This window comes from Temnothorax americanus, unplaced genomic scaffold (assembly GCF_048541705.1).
Source record: "Temnothorax americanus isolate GAGA-0224 unplaced genomic scaffold, ASM4854170v1 Scaffold5, whole genome shotgun sequence".
Lineage (NCBI taxonomy): Eukaryota > Metazoa > Arthropoda > Insecta > Hymenoptera > Formicidae > Temnothorax > Temnothorax americanus.
The window spans coordinates 7031578-7045963 of record NW_027509657.1 but is presented as its reverse complement, the minus strand read 5'-3'; the positions used below and the strand labels follow the sequence as shown (position 1 = coordinate 7045963).

Below are 14386 nucleotides of genomic sequence, written 5' to 3'. Positions count from 1 at the left end.
ACAACGTAGCGATAAAATTGAATGAATTTCCAACACGATAAAGATAAGTTTAATAATTTTCTTCTACGGTTTTCCGTTTCTTTTTTAAAAAATAAAAATGTAAAAAAAAATCAAAATAAAGTAATATGTAACAAAAGTTTTTCTTGGTGTAAATTTTTAAAAGGAGAAAGCAAGTTTGAAAGAATAATATGATGAATCAACATTCTCTGAATACATATAGAAACCATTCAATTTTTTCCCGACGCGTTGTGGAAAATATGACGGCTCCGTATAATCGTTAATTACCGCTAACGAACCGTCGTAAGCAAATTCCTCGAAACGTTCGCTACAAGAGAAAACGAAAACAATTTTGGGACAAGAACGGAAGCGTTCGTTTGATCGTCATCGTCTTCGTTTCTAAGCCGAAAAGATGTACGTACTCCACTAAGATAAATCATAATTATTCTTGATATCAGCATTCGCGGCACCCTAAAGTCCCGATGGATAAAAACTAAATACTTAGTAGCATTTTGAGTTTGATTTAGTCGGGCAACGTGAACACAGTTACACGTTTGCCCGCCTCTGTGAAAAAAAAAACGCGACAATCACCTTTGTTCTTTCTTTTCAAGTACTCTGTTGTATACTTGTAAACTATAAATGTACAAAAACGATTAGGTACTCGCCGCGATGGAAAGAAAGTAACACAATACAATTTCTTTATGATTCTCGAAATCAAATCTGTTTGGATTTCTAAGCACAAGGAAAAACATCTCTTTTGCTTATGTATTATTCGACAAAGCAATGATACTCTTCATGGAGTGCAGTAACGGCTGTCGCATACTAACAATGGAAACGAAGACGAGGGCAAAAAACGGATAAAAGATTGAAAAGCGCACTCGGAAGGGAAATGAAAGCACCGCGAGCTTCCTCTTCTCGACGGTCCTTCGACTTTATTCGCGAGGCAACGATACTTTACGAAAATATCCATTATTCTGTATACAATCATAATTAGCTAATCATCCGTCGACGAAACATATCGCTCGCGTTAAAACAGCCGCTTTACTGCACACGTTATGCAGTTATAGATAATTAACAATAAACTGAATAAAAATCTTAATTATTAATATCATTATGTTATAATAATTCAGATTTTTATTCAATTTGTTATGTATACTGTTCATCAGCTGCGTTACCCTCTACTCTGATGCTAAGACTGAGTGTATATTTTTCTATATATATATATAAAGACATAATAAAATTAGTTATATAAATCAATACTATATAAATTTAATATTTATTGCATTTGTGTTATAGAAGTTATTGTTTTATTCCATCAAGAATGGATTCAATGGATCGATAGATCCTTTGAAATAGTTTTACATCATTCATTTACATTACAAGAAAAAAATTATTTAAGGTGCAAGAGATGCAGTAAATTGCCAAGTCTAATAAGTACCCGCGTCAATATATACTATGTATACTAATTCACATTCCCAATTGTGCTACTGTTATTATTTGTCATCAAACAATTATAAACATACACATAATAATTAGATAGATATTATATATATATACGCATGTGTGCATAAGAATATATGTAATTTATAAAAAACGGATGCTTATCAGCCTTGATACGTTACTGCCTTCTGCTACGCGGACGGCCAGAAAGCATTTTCAGGTTCAGGCCGTATTGCTAAAGAATCCAAGACGCGGCAACGCCGGCAACGTTGCCGCGTCTATAGCATATGTCTCTCCACCGTGCGTCCGTGTGAGCAATTCAGTGGTGTGTGTACGTGTACGGACATACACCACTTCATAGAACCTGAAATTAGTTGGTAACACTGAAACCGGAGTTTCGCGTTGTCACCACGCGAGGTCTCCAATATCAGTTCGGCCTTTGCTTTTAGTTGACAGAGTTGACATTACCGACGTCGAGGAAGTTTGGCCTTAGCTTTAGCATCCCCTTAAATCACGTTGGTGAAACCGGGCCGTGAGTCCAAGTTTCAGTAACTTTCCCTGTCGCGCGATAGGTGGCAGGGTACGGCACGCGCGACTCGCGAGAGACGCGTTAGTTATTCTAGTGACATGGAATATAGGAAGTTTCGCGCTCGGTAAGTCGGTGGTCGGTAGCGCCTAGTGCCGAATGCGCCGCGATCCGCGATCTACCATCCGCGTCTCGCGAAACAAATTTTTGTAGAGTGGTGGGAGTGGTGTGCGGTGATCGTTTGAAAATTCAAATTCTTCGGGACGATCGCGACGATACTCGACGAGAAAGCGTTCGCTCGTCGAAAAATGTCTGGCGATGTGCAGCCGAGGAAACGGAAGGAAAAACGACGTAAGAAAGGTAAATAAAATGGGCGGAGAGCGAGAGATGAGCGGGCGCGCGTGACATACCGCACTTTCGTAACACGACTCCCACGGTCATACGATATTTTTAGCGCGACGTTTGTTTCCTTTATTTTTATCCCCGTGTGAAATCCCTACTATCGACTATATATATATTATATACCTACTATCGCTCCCCGCTGCTCGGCGTGTGTGACGCTTAATTATCTCGATCGTTATAAATCCTTTCGTTTCTTGCATCCGCGCGCCTATAATAGCTCGACTTTTGAAAACAATTCGATCGGAGTCTCGCGAATGTCTCGGAATCTCGATCTCGATCGATCGATATTGCGCTTATAATTATACGCTCTCTCTCCGCTCTTTACGTTTCTCGCGTACGCGCAAAATTGCTCGAAATGCGCGACACCCCGTTATACGTTATACGCGCAATATCTCGGTCGTGATTTCGCGCCCGCAAACTCGACGATCGTACGTCGTCGTCGTCATATTTACGGACATGCATTAAATTGGAACAAAACGGCGCGGCGCGGCGCGTGGGCCAAGGCGGAAAGCCCCGCCGCGCGATATCATGGCACAATCACGGCCGCATAATGCAGTTTTATATTATTAGAATCGAATTACCTATAAAAAGAAAATCGTTTTGTGCGTGTTTGCAATCTAGGGGGCTGATGAGGGGCCAAGAGCAGAGGGCACTTGAAAATATTTCACGCTATGACGATTAACGGGATGACGATTATTAACTATAGCCTCGTTATAGTTGATGTGTGTTGCAGGAGATTAGTCTAATTATTGGTTTTGTCGTCATTGGTGTAGTTCTTGATGCGTATATATATACTAAGTCTCGGTCGACCCTAGAAAGTTTGGCAAAGCCATTCAAATTACAAAATGTGGATTTTAGTAGCTCCCGAGCCAACCTATCTCTATCTTTAGCTTTTAAAAATAGATTAAACTGTATTATCCAGCCTAAAAGCATCTCTTGTTCAACTATCTTTGAATTCTGTTCTGCTTATTCTTATATGCGCATTATCGTGCATCTCTCTCAGATATTTCACGATGCTCATCGTTTTACGCTTTCATCAAGAAATCTAGGATTAATTATATTAACCGGAACAATTGCAATAACATATACTTAATGTATCTGTGATTTTTAATATTACATTTTTAGACTTTTACTCATATATTAATCAACTTATTTAAACTTTGAATGTATCCAAGTAACTGAATATAAAAAGCTATACTTGCTCTTTATACGTAAATCTTCTATTTAAATTTGGATGCTATGTACATCTAGTATCATCTATTTTTCCTATTTATTTCCCCCGCGATACAGGGAATATTCAACGGTACGGATATAATATAAAATCTCCCTCCCTCTCTCCCTCTTATTCTTCCACTCATCCTCTTAATTCTAAACAAATTTCGAAAATATTTTCGCTTCTTATCCTCTCGTATCCTGATTTCAAACGCTCTTTAATTTATTACATTTAGATGATGAAGATACTGGTACCCCACTACCTACTTTGATCAGCCCAACTGATACTTCTGCCGAAAATATTACCATTCATATTTATAAAGAGAGCAGCACGGGTGGACATTGGTGTGCACGAATTATATTTTTCGTTTTATTGGCTGTTCTCGCAGGATTAATTGGCATAATAATTTTTGAACATAGAGGGACTACAGATGGTAAATAAAAAAATTATTTTTTGATACACACACACACACAGTATACAATAATTATAACTCAACTAAACTTAAGAAAAGACTTGTGCTAAAAGTATATGTCTTATGATACATTTTATACTTTTTAAGTTGATACGCCGATAACATCGTCACGTTGGGCAAGTATATTTGAAGGCTGGATAGATGAATCGCCATCCAATCATGGCGATGCATCGTACGAGCCAGAAGAAAAGCTGGAGGTAAGCGAAGAAGCAAAGGAGGAAGAGGAGGAGGAGGAAGAGGAGGAAGAGGAAGAGGAAGAAGAAGAAGGAGGAGAAGAAGAGAAAGTAAAAGTGGGCTACGACAAAGAAAAATCGACAAAAGTTGAAAAAGAATTAGATGACAGTATAGAAGAAAATACAGAGGAAATTGGCGACGAAGAAGAAACAAAAGAGGAGGAGGAGGAGGAAGAGGAGGAGGAGGAGGAGGAGGAGGAAGAGGAGGAAGAAGAAGAGGGGGATGAGGAAGAGATAGAGGAAGAACGACAAGAAGAAGAGAAAGAGGAGAGAGAACAAGCAAAAGACAAAGAGAAAGCGGAAAAGGATAACATAAAAATTGAAAAGACAGTAGATGGTACGTGAATTGTGCGATATGTTATAAAAATATTTTAAACATGTTTCGTTTTGTCTATTAAAATGATATTTTCAGAGGATCAAAATAAAAGGGAACAAAAGGAAGATGAATATCGTTCTGAAGAAATTGACGAAGGAAATGATAGTGACGATAATGTACAACGAGAACTCTATGCTACTGGCATATTGGAAGAAGTTGACGAAACAAATGAGAACGAAGATTTAGACAGGGAAAATAGTATGATGGATCACCCTGATATGGAGCTTGATGAATTTAGTACAGAGACAGTTGACGACTCTGCAGAAGAGAAGAATAATTATGTTTCTGAGGAATTCCCAAGCATACCTGGCGTTAATGAGATTGACGATAATAGTGCTGAACCTCTAGAAGAGGTACATATATACATCTCGTTATCTCTATTATTTTTACATATCATTCCATTTGTAACTGTTTATTTGATTATCTTTCGACAATGATTATTTTATTTATATTAATGATATTTTTTTTGTCATTAATGCCTTTTTATCAGATAGAAGGTGAAGAGGTTGAAGAAGAGAATTTAAATGATGCGGATAGTGAATCCGAAGAAGAAGAAGAAGTTGAAGAAGAACCTACCAGTGGTAAGGAATCATAATCTATAACAAAATACACATTAGCGATACTTTTGAATAATTACATAAATATAGATATAGATATATTATATATGCGTGCTCCTCCATGCTCTTATTTCATTTAATTTCAAATAATATATAATCCAAGAATATAATAGGCACCAGTACTATATATAAAATATATATGAATAAAATATTAAAATATATATTTGCTTTGTATTAATCACGGTATTTTTTTATAATAAAAAGGGTAGCAATCAGAAATAACATATGGTGGTTGCAGTGGCTGTGAAGTTCGGGGTTGGTGTTGCACTTGTTGTCGCTGCACATTTTGTTCTCGTTAGACGATGGAATAACGGTAAATTTTTCATTACTCACTATTTTATGTCAGCACATTTCTTATAGTTATAACTATAGGATATATTAAAAAGAAAGAGTTTATATCAGATGTGAATTATAAGTTGGAATAATTGTAACATTATCATAATTAAAAAGATTAAATTGAAATTTTACAGGTAAGTAAGTTTTTTTATGAGAACTAATTTATTATAATTAAATTAAGGCATATTTGACGCGCTTAAAGAACAAACTGAGAATTAATAAACGACTATATTATATAACAACGACATATTTATAACATGCAATATCGATCAATTTTTTAGTTGATATTGGTACTTTTCGTTCTTCGCATGACATAACCGACATACCTGATTTATCAAGACGTGATACAATAATTTCACCTCCTCACCTTAAGCAAGTAATTAAGTCTATTGAGAACGTTGAAAGTAAAACACCTCTACAAGTACAAGTGAAAAATTATGAAGATTTAAGATCCAAATATAATAAGTTGCAAGAAGAAAATATTCCTTTAACTGACTTAACGAAATTAATTCCACAAGATGAAGCAGCACAAGTAACAGAAAGATGGTCAGTTCAAAGCACAACTAAAGAAGAAGGTGCGGTGTTAATATTATATTGTCTTTCCCCATGTGTGTTTTCTTGAATCTCTTGTTGAAAAATTATACAACGAATTGATTTATATTTGCATTTTTTATTATAGAAATCAATATTAGACATGACCAATCTAAGATATCATCTGAGGAAGAAGAAGAAGAAGAGGAAGAAGATTATGAATTAGAAACATCAGAAGGCGAACGTATTTCCGGGATAGAAGAGTACGATGGAGAACAGATAAGGATGAAAGATGAAGATGAACAAGAAACTGGAGAAGAAGAAGAAGTTGATGAGGAGGAGGAGGAGGAAATCGAAAATGTTGACGATTTAGAATTAATAGCTAAACTTGATGCAAAATATGGAAAATTACCTACCCCGCAAGATAGCGAAGTTGAAGAGGAAGAGGAGGAGGGGGAGGAAGAGGAAGAGGAGGAAGAGCAGGAGGAGGAGGAGGAGGAAGAAGAGAAAGAGAAACATAAGATGCCAAAAGAGAAACGTAAATAACAAATTATTAATGATCAACAGCATGATTTTTTTATAACAGAACTTTATATGTATTATGATTCTATAAAGTATTTTACTGTCATCGCGTCAGTAGATTAAACATTACTAGTTATAAATAATTGAAATTGAAAATGTGAGAATTAATTAAAATGTACGTATGTATATATATATGTATGTACGTGTGTATATATATATACACACACAAAAATGATTTTTATCAAAGATATTAGACTATTACAAGGATGAGTGAATCGCGAGGTTCTATGTTCTACTTAGAAATAAAAGGAATTAATCATCATCTCACAAGGTGTATACGTCATCTCACATTGATGTAGTATACGTCCAAGTCAAGTTGACTCTAGAAAAGTAAAGAATAGATATTCTTTATAAAATATATCACAAAACTTATTCAAAGACAAATATGATGAAGTAAAGTATAACGATATATATAACACAGGACGCCTAGTTATTAATTAATATATTCCTATCTTATAAAAAGGTTAAAAGACAGATGTGTCAAATGATGTTTTTTTTTTAAATATATAAAATGATTTATTCGAAATGTTCACACAATGCAAGAAAACAATAATATTTTTGATACATATAAGATTATTTTATTCCTTTCTGAAATATTTTCAGCATTTAAGATAAAGAAGTCATAATCTTGGCAAAAACTTAAAGAAGACCATTTTCTATCTTCATGTTTTATAATTAATATATACACTCTCTCTTTTCGTCTTCACTGTGTGTATTTAAAAGATGATAAATCATCACATGCGATGCGCGTTAGTTTCGATAATCGATAAAATACCCTATACGTTATGTCATGCTTTCTTCAGAACTGCATGTAACGCGCGCCGTTTTAACTGTCTTGCCACTCAGCATAAAATATATTTTACAATGTAAATTATAATAATTTTATATTGAAATAATAAAGTAGTGAGGAATTTAACTTATATTTTTTTTTTGAAATAGAGGCGAATTATTTGTATCGAGCAGAATCAGTCGTCGAAATGTGTTAACATCTTCACCTTTTTGGTGTCATATCAATGCATATCTACAAACTGTGACACATCGTAAGACAATAAATGTGAGATCTAAAAAATAATGTCTAAAAAAATAGCGTCCTGCGGAAAAGGTAATTCGTGGCGTATCGTGATTCAATATTTATGTTTATGTCTGTGTTTACGTGGAGGAGGAGGAGATGGCGGACTACAAGCTCTATGTTTAGAGGAAGTACGTGGAGGCGGCGGGGGCGACAAAGAGGGTGATCTGCGCCTTTTTCTGTCACAACGCTCATTAGTGGGCGATCTGCGTGATCCTCTGCCTGAAGAAAAGGAAGGCGATGGCGTACGTCGAATACGAGGAGGGGACGGGGTAACTGGTACGCGTTTTTTATACGGAGATCTTGATCTGCGCTTGCAGCGCGGCGATCTACTGCGTGATCTAAAAATATATTACGAGTACAAATAAATAACGCGACGCGCAATTACTTGACAAATAATATCGACGTAAAAATTTAATAGTATGCTTTTGTTAAATTACATGCAGGCTATACGGAATTGCCAATTAAAAATCAGTTAAAAAATTTGCGTCATAGAATATCTCTAGAATCTCTAGATTAAATAATATTTCAATTTGTATCGTTAGTACTGTTAGACACCAGATATGATACGGATAGAGAAACAAACGTATATACAAATCTGAGACAGTCTTTACCTATATCTTGTAATTTTTGCCGACGGACTTGACGACCGTCTTCGATCTCTGTAAGTATGACTAGGAGATTCCGGTGTCGTACTTCGGCTTCGTTTCTTCTCCCTCCGTTTCTCATCATCTCGTTCTTCGCTTTTTATATCCTTCATTTCTCTCTCGCTCTATAGAAATTTTTATTTTATATACGCGTGTATGTGATATAATTATGCCGGAATGAGTAAAAAAATTATGTTTCTCTTACCTTTCTTATAAGTTTCTTCCTATAATGTTCCACTTGTGCCTGTATCGTCATACCAGACTTCAACGTTCTTCTACCGCTTTCCAATTCATCTTGATACTGCATGATTTTTACCTCAATCTCACGTAATCTGTTTCGCCTTTCTTCATTGTAATCTCTACCACTGTTAAAGTAATTTTTACGAACATATTTTAACGCACATATAAAATACTACGGAAAGACAGCATTAACAATTGTCACACAAAAATTGTACCTAGAATCCATACTAGTATCTTGAGAATTGGAATCTTCATTTTGACCTAATTCTTCCCATTTGCTGGTGGTCATTGCTTGCGCCTCGACCTGACGATTGAAAATTGTATGTAAACATGATATGAGCGAGAAAATATCAATTGCTTAGTTTACTGAGATGAAAATATTTCGAAACCTGATCAGGATCGACGGTTTCCCATCGTGACGGAACGAATCCAGCTGGCATTGCCGATTTCTTTTCGTCATCCCTATTTCGCGCGTTTGCGCTATCGTCATCATCCATTGGAACGCCATCGATATCTTCATCCACTGCGGCAAATATATACATATATATACACACGTGTAAATATATATATAAAGGATTGTTATTTATTTATATATTATTATATAACTATATATATCAATATGTTTATTAGGAACGCATATGTACTGGGCACTCCGTCAATATCGTCGTAATTTGAAGTTGTTTGAGGTGTGAGACCATGTTTCATGGCACCTTTCAACAAGGCTGCACCATCAAGCGGTACTCCATCCAAATCTTCAGCACCATCGCCATCAACATCGGACAATGGTGCACCATCGATATCTTCATCATTCTCAGGTTCAGGTTCGTCCATCTCAAAAGGAAATTAGAATTATATCATAAGGTTGAATCTATAAAATATTATTACTGTAAATTGAGAATTTACCAAAACAAGTCCTAGGAAAGTATTCTGTAACTTGACCAGAAAATCTCTTGGATACACTGCCCAATCTTCCCACGCTCTGAACATTCGCATAACGCGGACTTTGAATCCTTCTGCTTTTAATCTACTGTCAAACTGCTTGTACGCTTGGTGAACTTCGTTAAAAATATCCAAAAGGCGCGTCTCAAATCTGTAAAATAAATGAATATGAAATTAATATTATATACGCACGCGTGCATATAATATTAAACACACACACGCGCGCGCGCGCGTATGTATATATATATCACTTACGCCTTCCTATAAATAGTGGCATTAGTCACTTTGACTCCGCAGTTATGTAATATGTCAGATATCAAATACAATCTTGCAATTTTTTTATTCACAGGAGTTTGCAGTATTGATAATGACTCTGAAATACAATCACAAATCTCCTCTGCTGCTTCCGCATGCTCTATACAAAACACCATTGCTTCTGCAACTTTTATTCTTTCAGGAGATATGTTTCGCAATAAATCTTCTAAACGATCTCGCTGACTATAAAAAAATAAAACATTTTTCAAAAAATTAATATAGTATAATATTATATTATATATCATATATATATATATAAATCATATAGTGTGAGGTAAAACTTAATGAGCAATTTAGTTCAGTTTTGATGTATCTTATCTCGATGAATAATTTCATACTATTCTTTGCTCTTACCTATTTGAGAGACTACCTCTCCTGGGTTCTTGCCTTTCTTCCATTTCTATTAATTCGTCTGGCATGCCTTGTGTCCAAGGATTAATCGGTGGTGGTCTCCATACACTTCCACCTTTAAACATTCTAAAATCTTCCGTGTGCCATTCTTTCTGCACATCCCCTTGTAGAATGGAATATAGTTTCCAGCGGTAATAAGTATGCGCGGGAGAATAATTTTCAAATAGAAATCTGAAATTAAAAATGTTTCTGTTAGTTCAGTTATGACAAAAGTACGCGTGTCATACGTAATAAGATATATACCTGAACATTGGATTATTCAATTCTCTGTTCATAATCATCGCTTCAAACATTGGTCCTTCTCGAATTACAAATTCCACCATTCTATGTATTAACATGACTAAATTCCTATAACGCACGACTCGATTAAGTATGCATTTGTATTTTGTGTCAATCCCTATTGACACAAAATATTTCATTCTCAACAGAAGCATAAATATTCTTCACAGTTACATACTTACAGATTTGTCATTATGATATTAAAATCAACAAATACCTTTCTGTTGGTATAACCACTTTGACAACAGCATTCTGCAAAACCTTATAGTCCAGATCATAGTGCAACAACGATAGATGACAGGACGTCCCAATCCAAATGCCAAAAGGTACAAATGTGTGGTCACCAATAAATTACCACAACGTAATTCGTAAACATAATTAGAATTGTTATTTTACATAATTAACAAAGATAATTCATAGTATAATATATTCTACACTATAAATTAAAGATAAAAATACTCGTTTTTACTTTATCAACAATGTCTTTAATTAAACATATAAAAAGTTCGCATCTGTCGTAAAAAACTTACCAATTTCAATTTTAAAGAAAATATTACCGTTTTCAAGTTCTTTTATTTGTGTGTGTGTGTGTGTGTGTGTGTGTGTGTGTGTGTGTGTGTGTGTGTGTGTGCGCGTGTGTGCGTGCGTGCGTGTGGACGCACACGAGTGTGAATAAAGGAACAGGATTCACATTCTAATTCAAGCTATTAACGTTGAATGGTTCATAAAGGAATATTTTTACCTTTTCAAAGTTTTCCTTTTCCTGCGGGTCCGCGCTCTGGAGGTTGCGGATACGTGGTATCTGAGATTATGTTTCAAAAATGGGTTATACCATTCCAACGTTAAATTAACAAAAGAGTTTATGACAATTTAAATGTTAAATTGTTATGAAATATTATTTTATCAACCACATGGAAAAAGTAAACCATGTATTATTATGTTCCTTACGCGATAATCTTTTATATATATATATATATATATATATATATATATATATTTCGTGTTTTATTTTATCATTATAAAATCAGTTTATTAAATATATATGTAATAAGAAATATACTGTCATGCTAATAAGATTAATTTAACCTGAAAATGCTGAATCGATAATTAAACGAAAAATATAAATAGTTTACCAAGATTTATTCAATAAGATACGTGTATCAAATGTTGGTGAAATCTTAAATGCTAGCTATTTCTAACAAAAGATGCCTTTTTGTACTCCTACCATAATGATCAACACATGTGAAAAGTGTGCAAATGATTAATAAATATTCAGACTGTAATTATTCGCGAGGGTAATATTAAGTAAGAAGAAAACAATATTGTTTAGATATATAGTTGAGCAGTTTATTAATTGCGCTCTTCAAATGGTTCATTTCGTGTACCTTGTGTCTGTCGCGTCGGTGTGGCTGAGCATTAAACGGAAGACCAGATGGAGGTGGTGGCTGTGTGATCTCCATCAAAGCAGGTGGAATATAGATAGGGTAAGGTGGAATTGGTACACTTTTCCCCCAGCCTAATTTCATCTCGTACTGCATTATATCACGACCTACATCGCCATATTACAGGTAACACGTTTTTAATATTTTTATTGTATAAATCGGTTGTAAATTATATTATATAGTCACAAATATAATAAATATATTAAAAATAATTTACAGATAAATAAGTGAGCGAAACACAAAAAAGAATGAGAATAGATTGTATAAATTTTTTCAAAATACTCTTGTTATATTCTCACCATTAAGATTTTTCAATGCACGCTCCCCGTCCTTACGACTCATGAATGCAACAAAACCACAATTTCTTTGCCTGGCTTTCTCTTCGTCGCTACGCGGCCACATTATTTTTATACTAGCCAAAGGACCAAACTTGCCGAATATTTCCATTAATTGCTGTTCTGTGATCTGTAAGGACAAAAGAAGAAGGTAGGAGAGTATTATCGATTGTGCATTGCGATACATCGGTTTGTGCAAAACGGCCATAACGTTACATACAAACTGATACTATATAGTGTGATAAAATAATATTTTACCTTTGGATTTAAATTTCCCAAGTACAAGTTTGTGGTATTTGGATCACCATTGTCAAATGAACCATCTGTAAAATAAAAACCCTTCAACATATGCTGTAATTACGAGACGGATAAAGGTGGTAAGAGGAAAAAGATGTAGGAAGGACAAAAGGTTACCCTCGTATATCAGGGCTAAGAGACGGGGATCATCAATGAAGTTATGCAGATTAGCCTTTCGCGGATCTGGAAATGAGGATCTACTACCTACTAAAGTTATAAGCATGCTACAGCGATAAATACTATATAAATACTATAGCAATAAAGATATATTGCCATATTTTTTTACAAAGCCAATTTTATACAATAATTAAATGAACCGTGTACATCAAGTTATTAAGTGATTTGATGGATGTATTGTTTGATATATGCTAGTGTGTAAACGCGCGTGGATGCATGCACCAGCGTGTGCGTGTGAGTGTGTGTGTAAACACGCGCGTGCGCGTCTACCCGTATACATACCTTCTACACATTTTAGAGCGGCTAACATGGGATCTTCAGATTGCGTAGATATTACAGTTTTCACCACACCCTTATACTTGTGTCTCTCCTCACGTTCCTCTTGAATCATCTTCAACTCCTCTTTGAATAATTCGAGGTTACTCTTCTTCTTCTCACCTTCCTTCTTCTTTTTGCCTAGCCTATCTAGTTTTCGTTCGTTTGTTCCAAGTAATCTAGCATATTCTTGAGCTTGTTCAGCTGACGATCTGTTATCGACCAGTTCCGAGATTTTTGACTGTGGCTTATAAAGTTTTCCTTTTTCTCTCGTGTCCTCCTCTGTAAAAAGAATAGAATTAATAATTTATATAAAAAGTGTAATTTAAACGTCCATAAATTCTATACTCACGCCTTCTTCCTGCGTCATACGTTCCCGCCTTGACCCAAACCTTACTAGTCGTTTTACTGGGTGTCTCTTGAAAGGTCGCTACAAATTCTTCGAACGCCTGCGCGTAACGTTTAAAATATAAATAAAAAATTATGTACAAATGTACAATAACCGGTAAATAAAGAGGAGGCTGGTTATTTACTTGAGCTGCAGCTTGCTCCTGCTCCTTCTTTCGTTGTTCTTCCAATTCCTTTTTACTCAGTGGTCGTTTACCCATTGTACCGATGGAAAAGGCCTTGAGCTTTTGTTCCGCGATTTGCTGTAAATACAGATAATTACAAGATCAGAATAGAATACACAAGTACGCGTGTTAAACGCGTGTTACGGTCCCAACGTGTAAAGCGATACCTTCATCATAGCCTTATCCGCCATTTGTAAGGAAATGATCTAACCTAGGAAAAAGAAGGGAAAAAACGGAAAGAGAAGAAGAAAATTACATAAGTTATCGGCACAAGTTTGATCGGCGCTATACAAATAAATTCACAAAGGCAAATGTTACATACGAATGAAACGTTATAAATATCCGTCATAAAATTGGGACTCCATTCAACGAAATGTGTGTATATATAGCGTTGAACAATAGACACTAATAAAATTCCAAATCATTGAGAAATTAATTGGATGGAATATAGCACATATATTCGGCGATTGAACTCTTGCGATAGCGATCAATTTGTAAGAAAAAAAAAACGTAAAACTCCGTCACGATATCTCGGACAATCGGACAATTGTGCACTCTTTACACATACACGAAAAAATAATAAATCAGTAACGTCTCTTCTGTGTCTCTTTTTACAGGAGTCT

The 14386-nt window shown here is 35.2% G+C and overlaps 2 protein-coding genes and 2 long non-coding RNA genes across 9 annotated transcripts in view; 2 read left to right on the top strand and 2 right to left on the bottom strand.

Moving 5' to 3' along the window:
- Positions 1–3807, bottom strand: part of LOC143903918 (uncharacterized) — a 10168-nt gene extending 6361 nt beyond the window's left edge. Inside the window, exon 1 of the long non-coding RNA XR_013258830.1 lies at positions 2493–3807. This is a non-coding gene — a long non-coding RNA (uncharacterized LOC143903918). The remainder of the gene's footprint in view (positions 1–2492) is intronic.
- Positions 2103–7145, top strand: LOC143903900 (uncharacterized). Of its 3 annotated transcripts, none has more exons than XM_077417958.1 (8): positions 2103–2323; positions 3814–4011; positions 4138–4620; positions 4696–5012; positions 5150–5240; positions 5515–5589; positions 5894–6187; positions 6292–7145. In XM_077417958.1, the coding sequence occupies exons 1-8, from the start codon at positions 2272–2274 to the stop codon at positions 6687–6689; spliced, it is 1908 nt and encodes a 635-aa protein (XP_077274084.1). In that variant the 5' UTR covers positions 2103–2271; the 3' UTR covers positions 6690–7145. The 3 variants fall into 3 exon arrangements, with proteins under 3 accessions (XP_077274084.1, XP_077274085.1, XP_077274086.1); XM_077417959.1 differs by having other exon boundaries at positions 2104–2323; positions 6131–6187; XM_077417960.1 differs by lacking the exon at positions 5894–6187 and having other exon boundaries at positions 2104–2323.
- LOC143903898 (U2 snRNP-associated SURP motif-containing protein) lies at positions 6869–14386 on the bottom strand. 4 transcript variants are annotated; one of them, XM_077417949.1, is made up of 20 exons: positions 14086–14386; positions 13931–13969; positions 13725–13841; positions 13544–13640; positions 13159–13473; positions 12661–12725; positions 12367–12532; positions 12011–12174; positions 11368–11427; positions 10843–10886; positions 10590–10694; positions 10290–10517; positions 9876–10118; positions 9585–9771; positions 9326–9512; positions 9071–9204; positions 8897–8985; positions 8647–8806; positions 8409–8566; positions 6869–7047 (listed from the first exon to the last, which is right to left on the bottom strand). In XM_077417949.1, exons 1-20 carry the CDS (start codon positions 14110–14112, stop codon positions 7011–7013), a joined length of 2622 nt encoding a protein of 873 aa, XP_077274075.1. In that variant the 5' UTR covers positions 14113–14386; the 3' UTR covers positions 6869–7010. The 4 variants fall into 4 exon arrangements, with proteins under 4 accessions (XP_077274075.1, XP_077274073.1, XP_077274072.1 ...); XM_077417947.1 differs by lacking the exon at positions 6869–7047 and adding an exon at positions 7216–8135 and having other exon boundaries at positions 13931–13974; positions 14086–14383; XM_077417946.1 differs by lacking the exon at positions 6869–7047 and adding an exon at positions 7216–8135 and having other exon boundaries at positions 14086–14383.
- On the top strand, positions 12060–12510 carry LOC143903917 (uncharacterized). Its single transcript, XR_013258829.1, has 2 exons — positions 12060–12193; positions 12287–12510. It is a non-coding gene; the product is annotated as an uncharacterized LOC143903917 (long non-coding RNA).

What these genes read in the sequence shown, in the direction of transcription:
- LOC143903900 (XM_077417958.1), top strand. Translation starts at nt 2,272, where the DNA reads ATGTCTGGCGATGTGCAGCCGAGGAAACGGAAGGAAAAACGACGTAAG. An exon ending in GGAAAAACGACGTAAGAAAG is followed by an intron (nt 2,324 to 3,813) that starts GTAAATAAAATG and finishes TATTACATTTAG; the next exon opens with ATGATGAAGATACTGGTACC. An exon ending in CGTTAGACGATGGAATAACG is followed by an intron (nt 5,590 to 5,893) that starts GTAAATTTTTCA and finishes TCAATTTTTTAG; the next exon opens with TTGATATTGGTACTTTTCGT.
- LOC143903898 (XM_077417946.1), bottom strand. Translation starts at nt 14,112, where the DNA reads ATGACGGATATTTATAACGTTTCATTC. An exon ending in GTATGACGCAGGAAGAAGGC is followed by an intron (nt 13,474 to 13,543) that starts GTGAGTATAGAA and finishes TTCTTTTTACAG; the next exon opens with AGGAGGACACGAGAGAAAAA. An exon ending in GCAAAAATTACAAGATATAG is followed by an intron (nt 8,136 to 8,408) that starts GTAAAGACTGTC and finishes ATATATTTTTAG; the next exon opens with ATCACGCAGTAGATCGCCGC.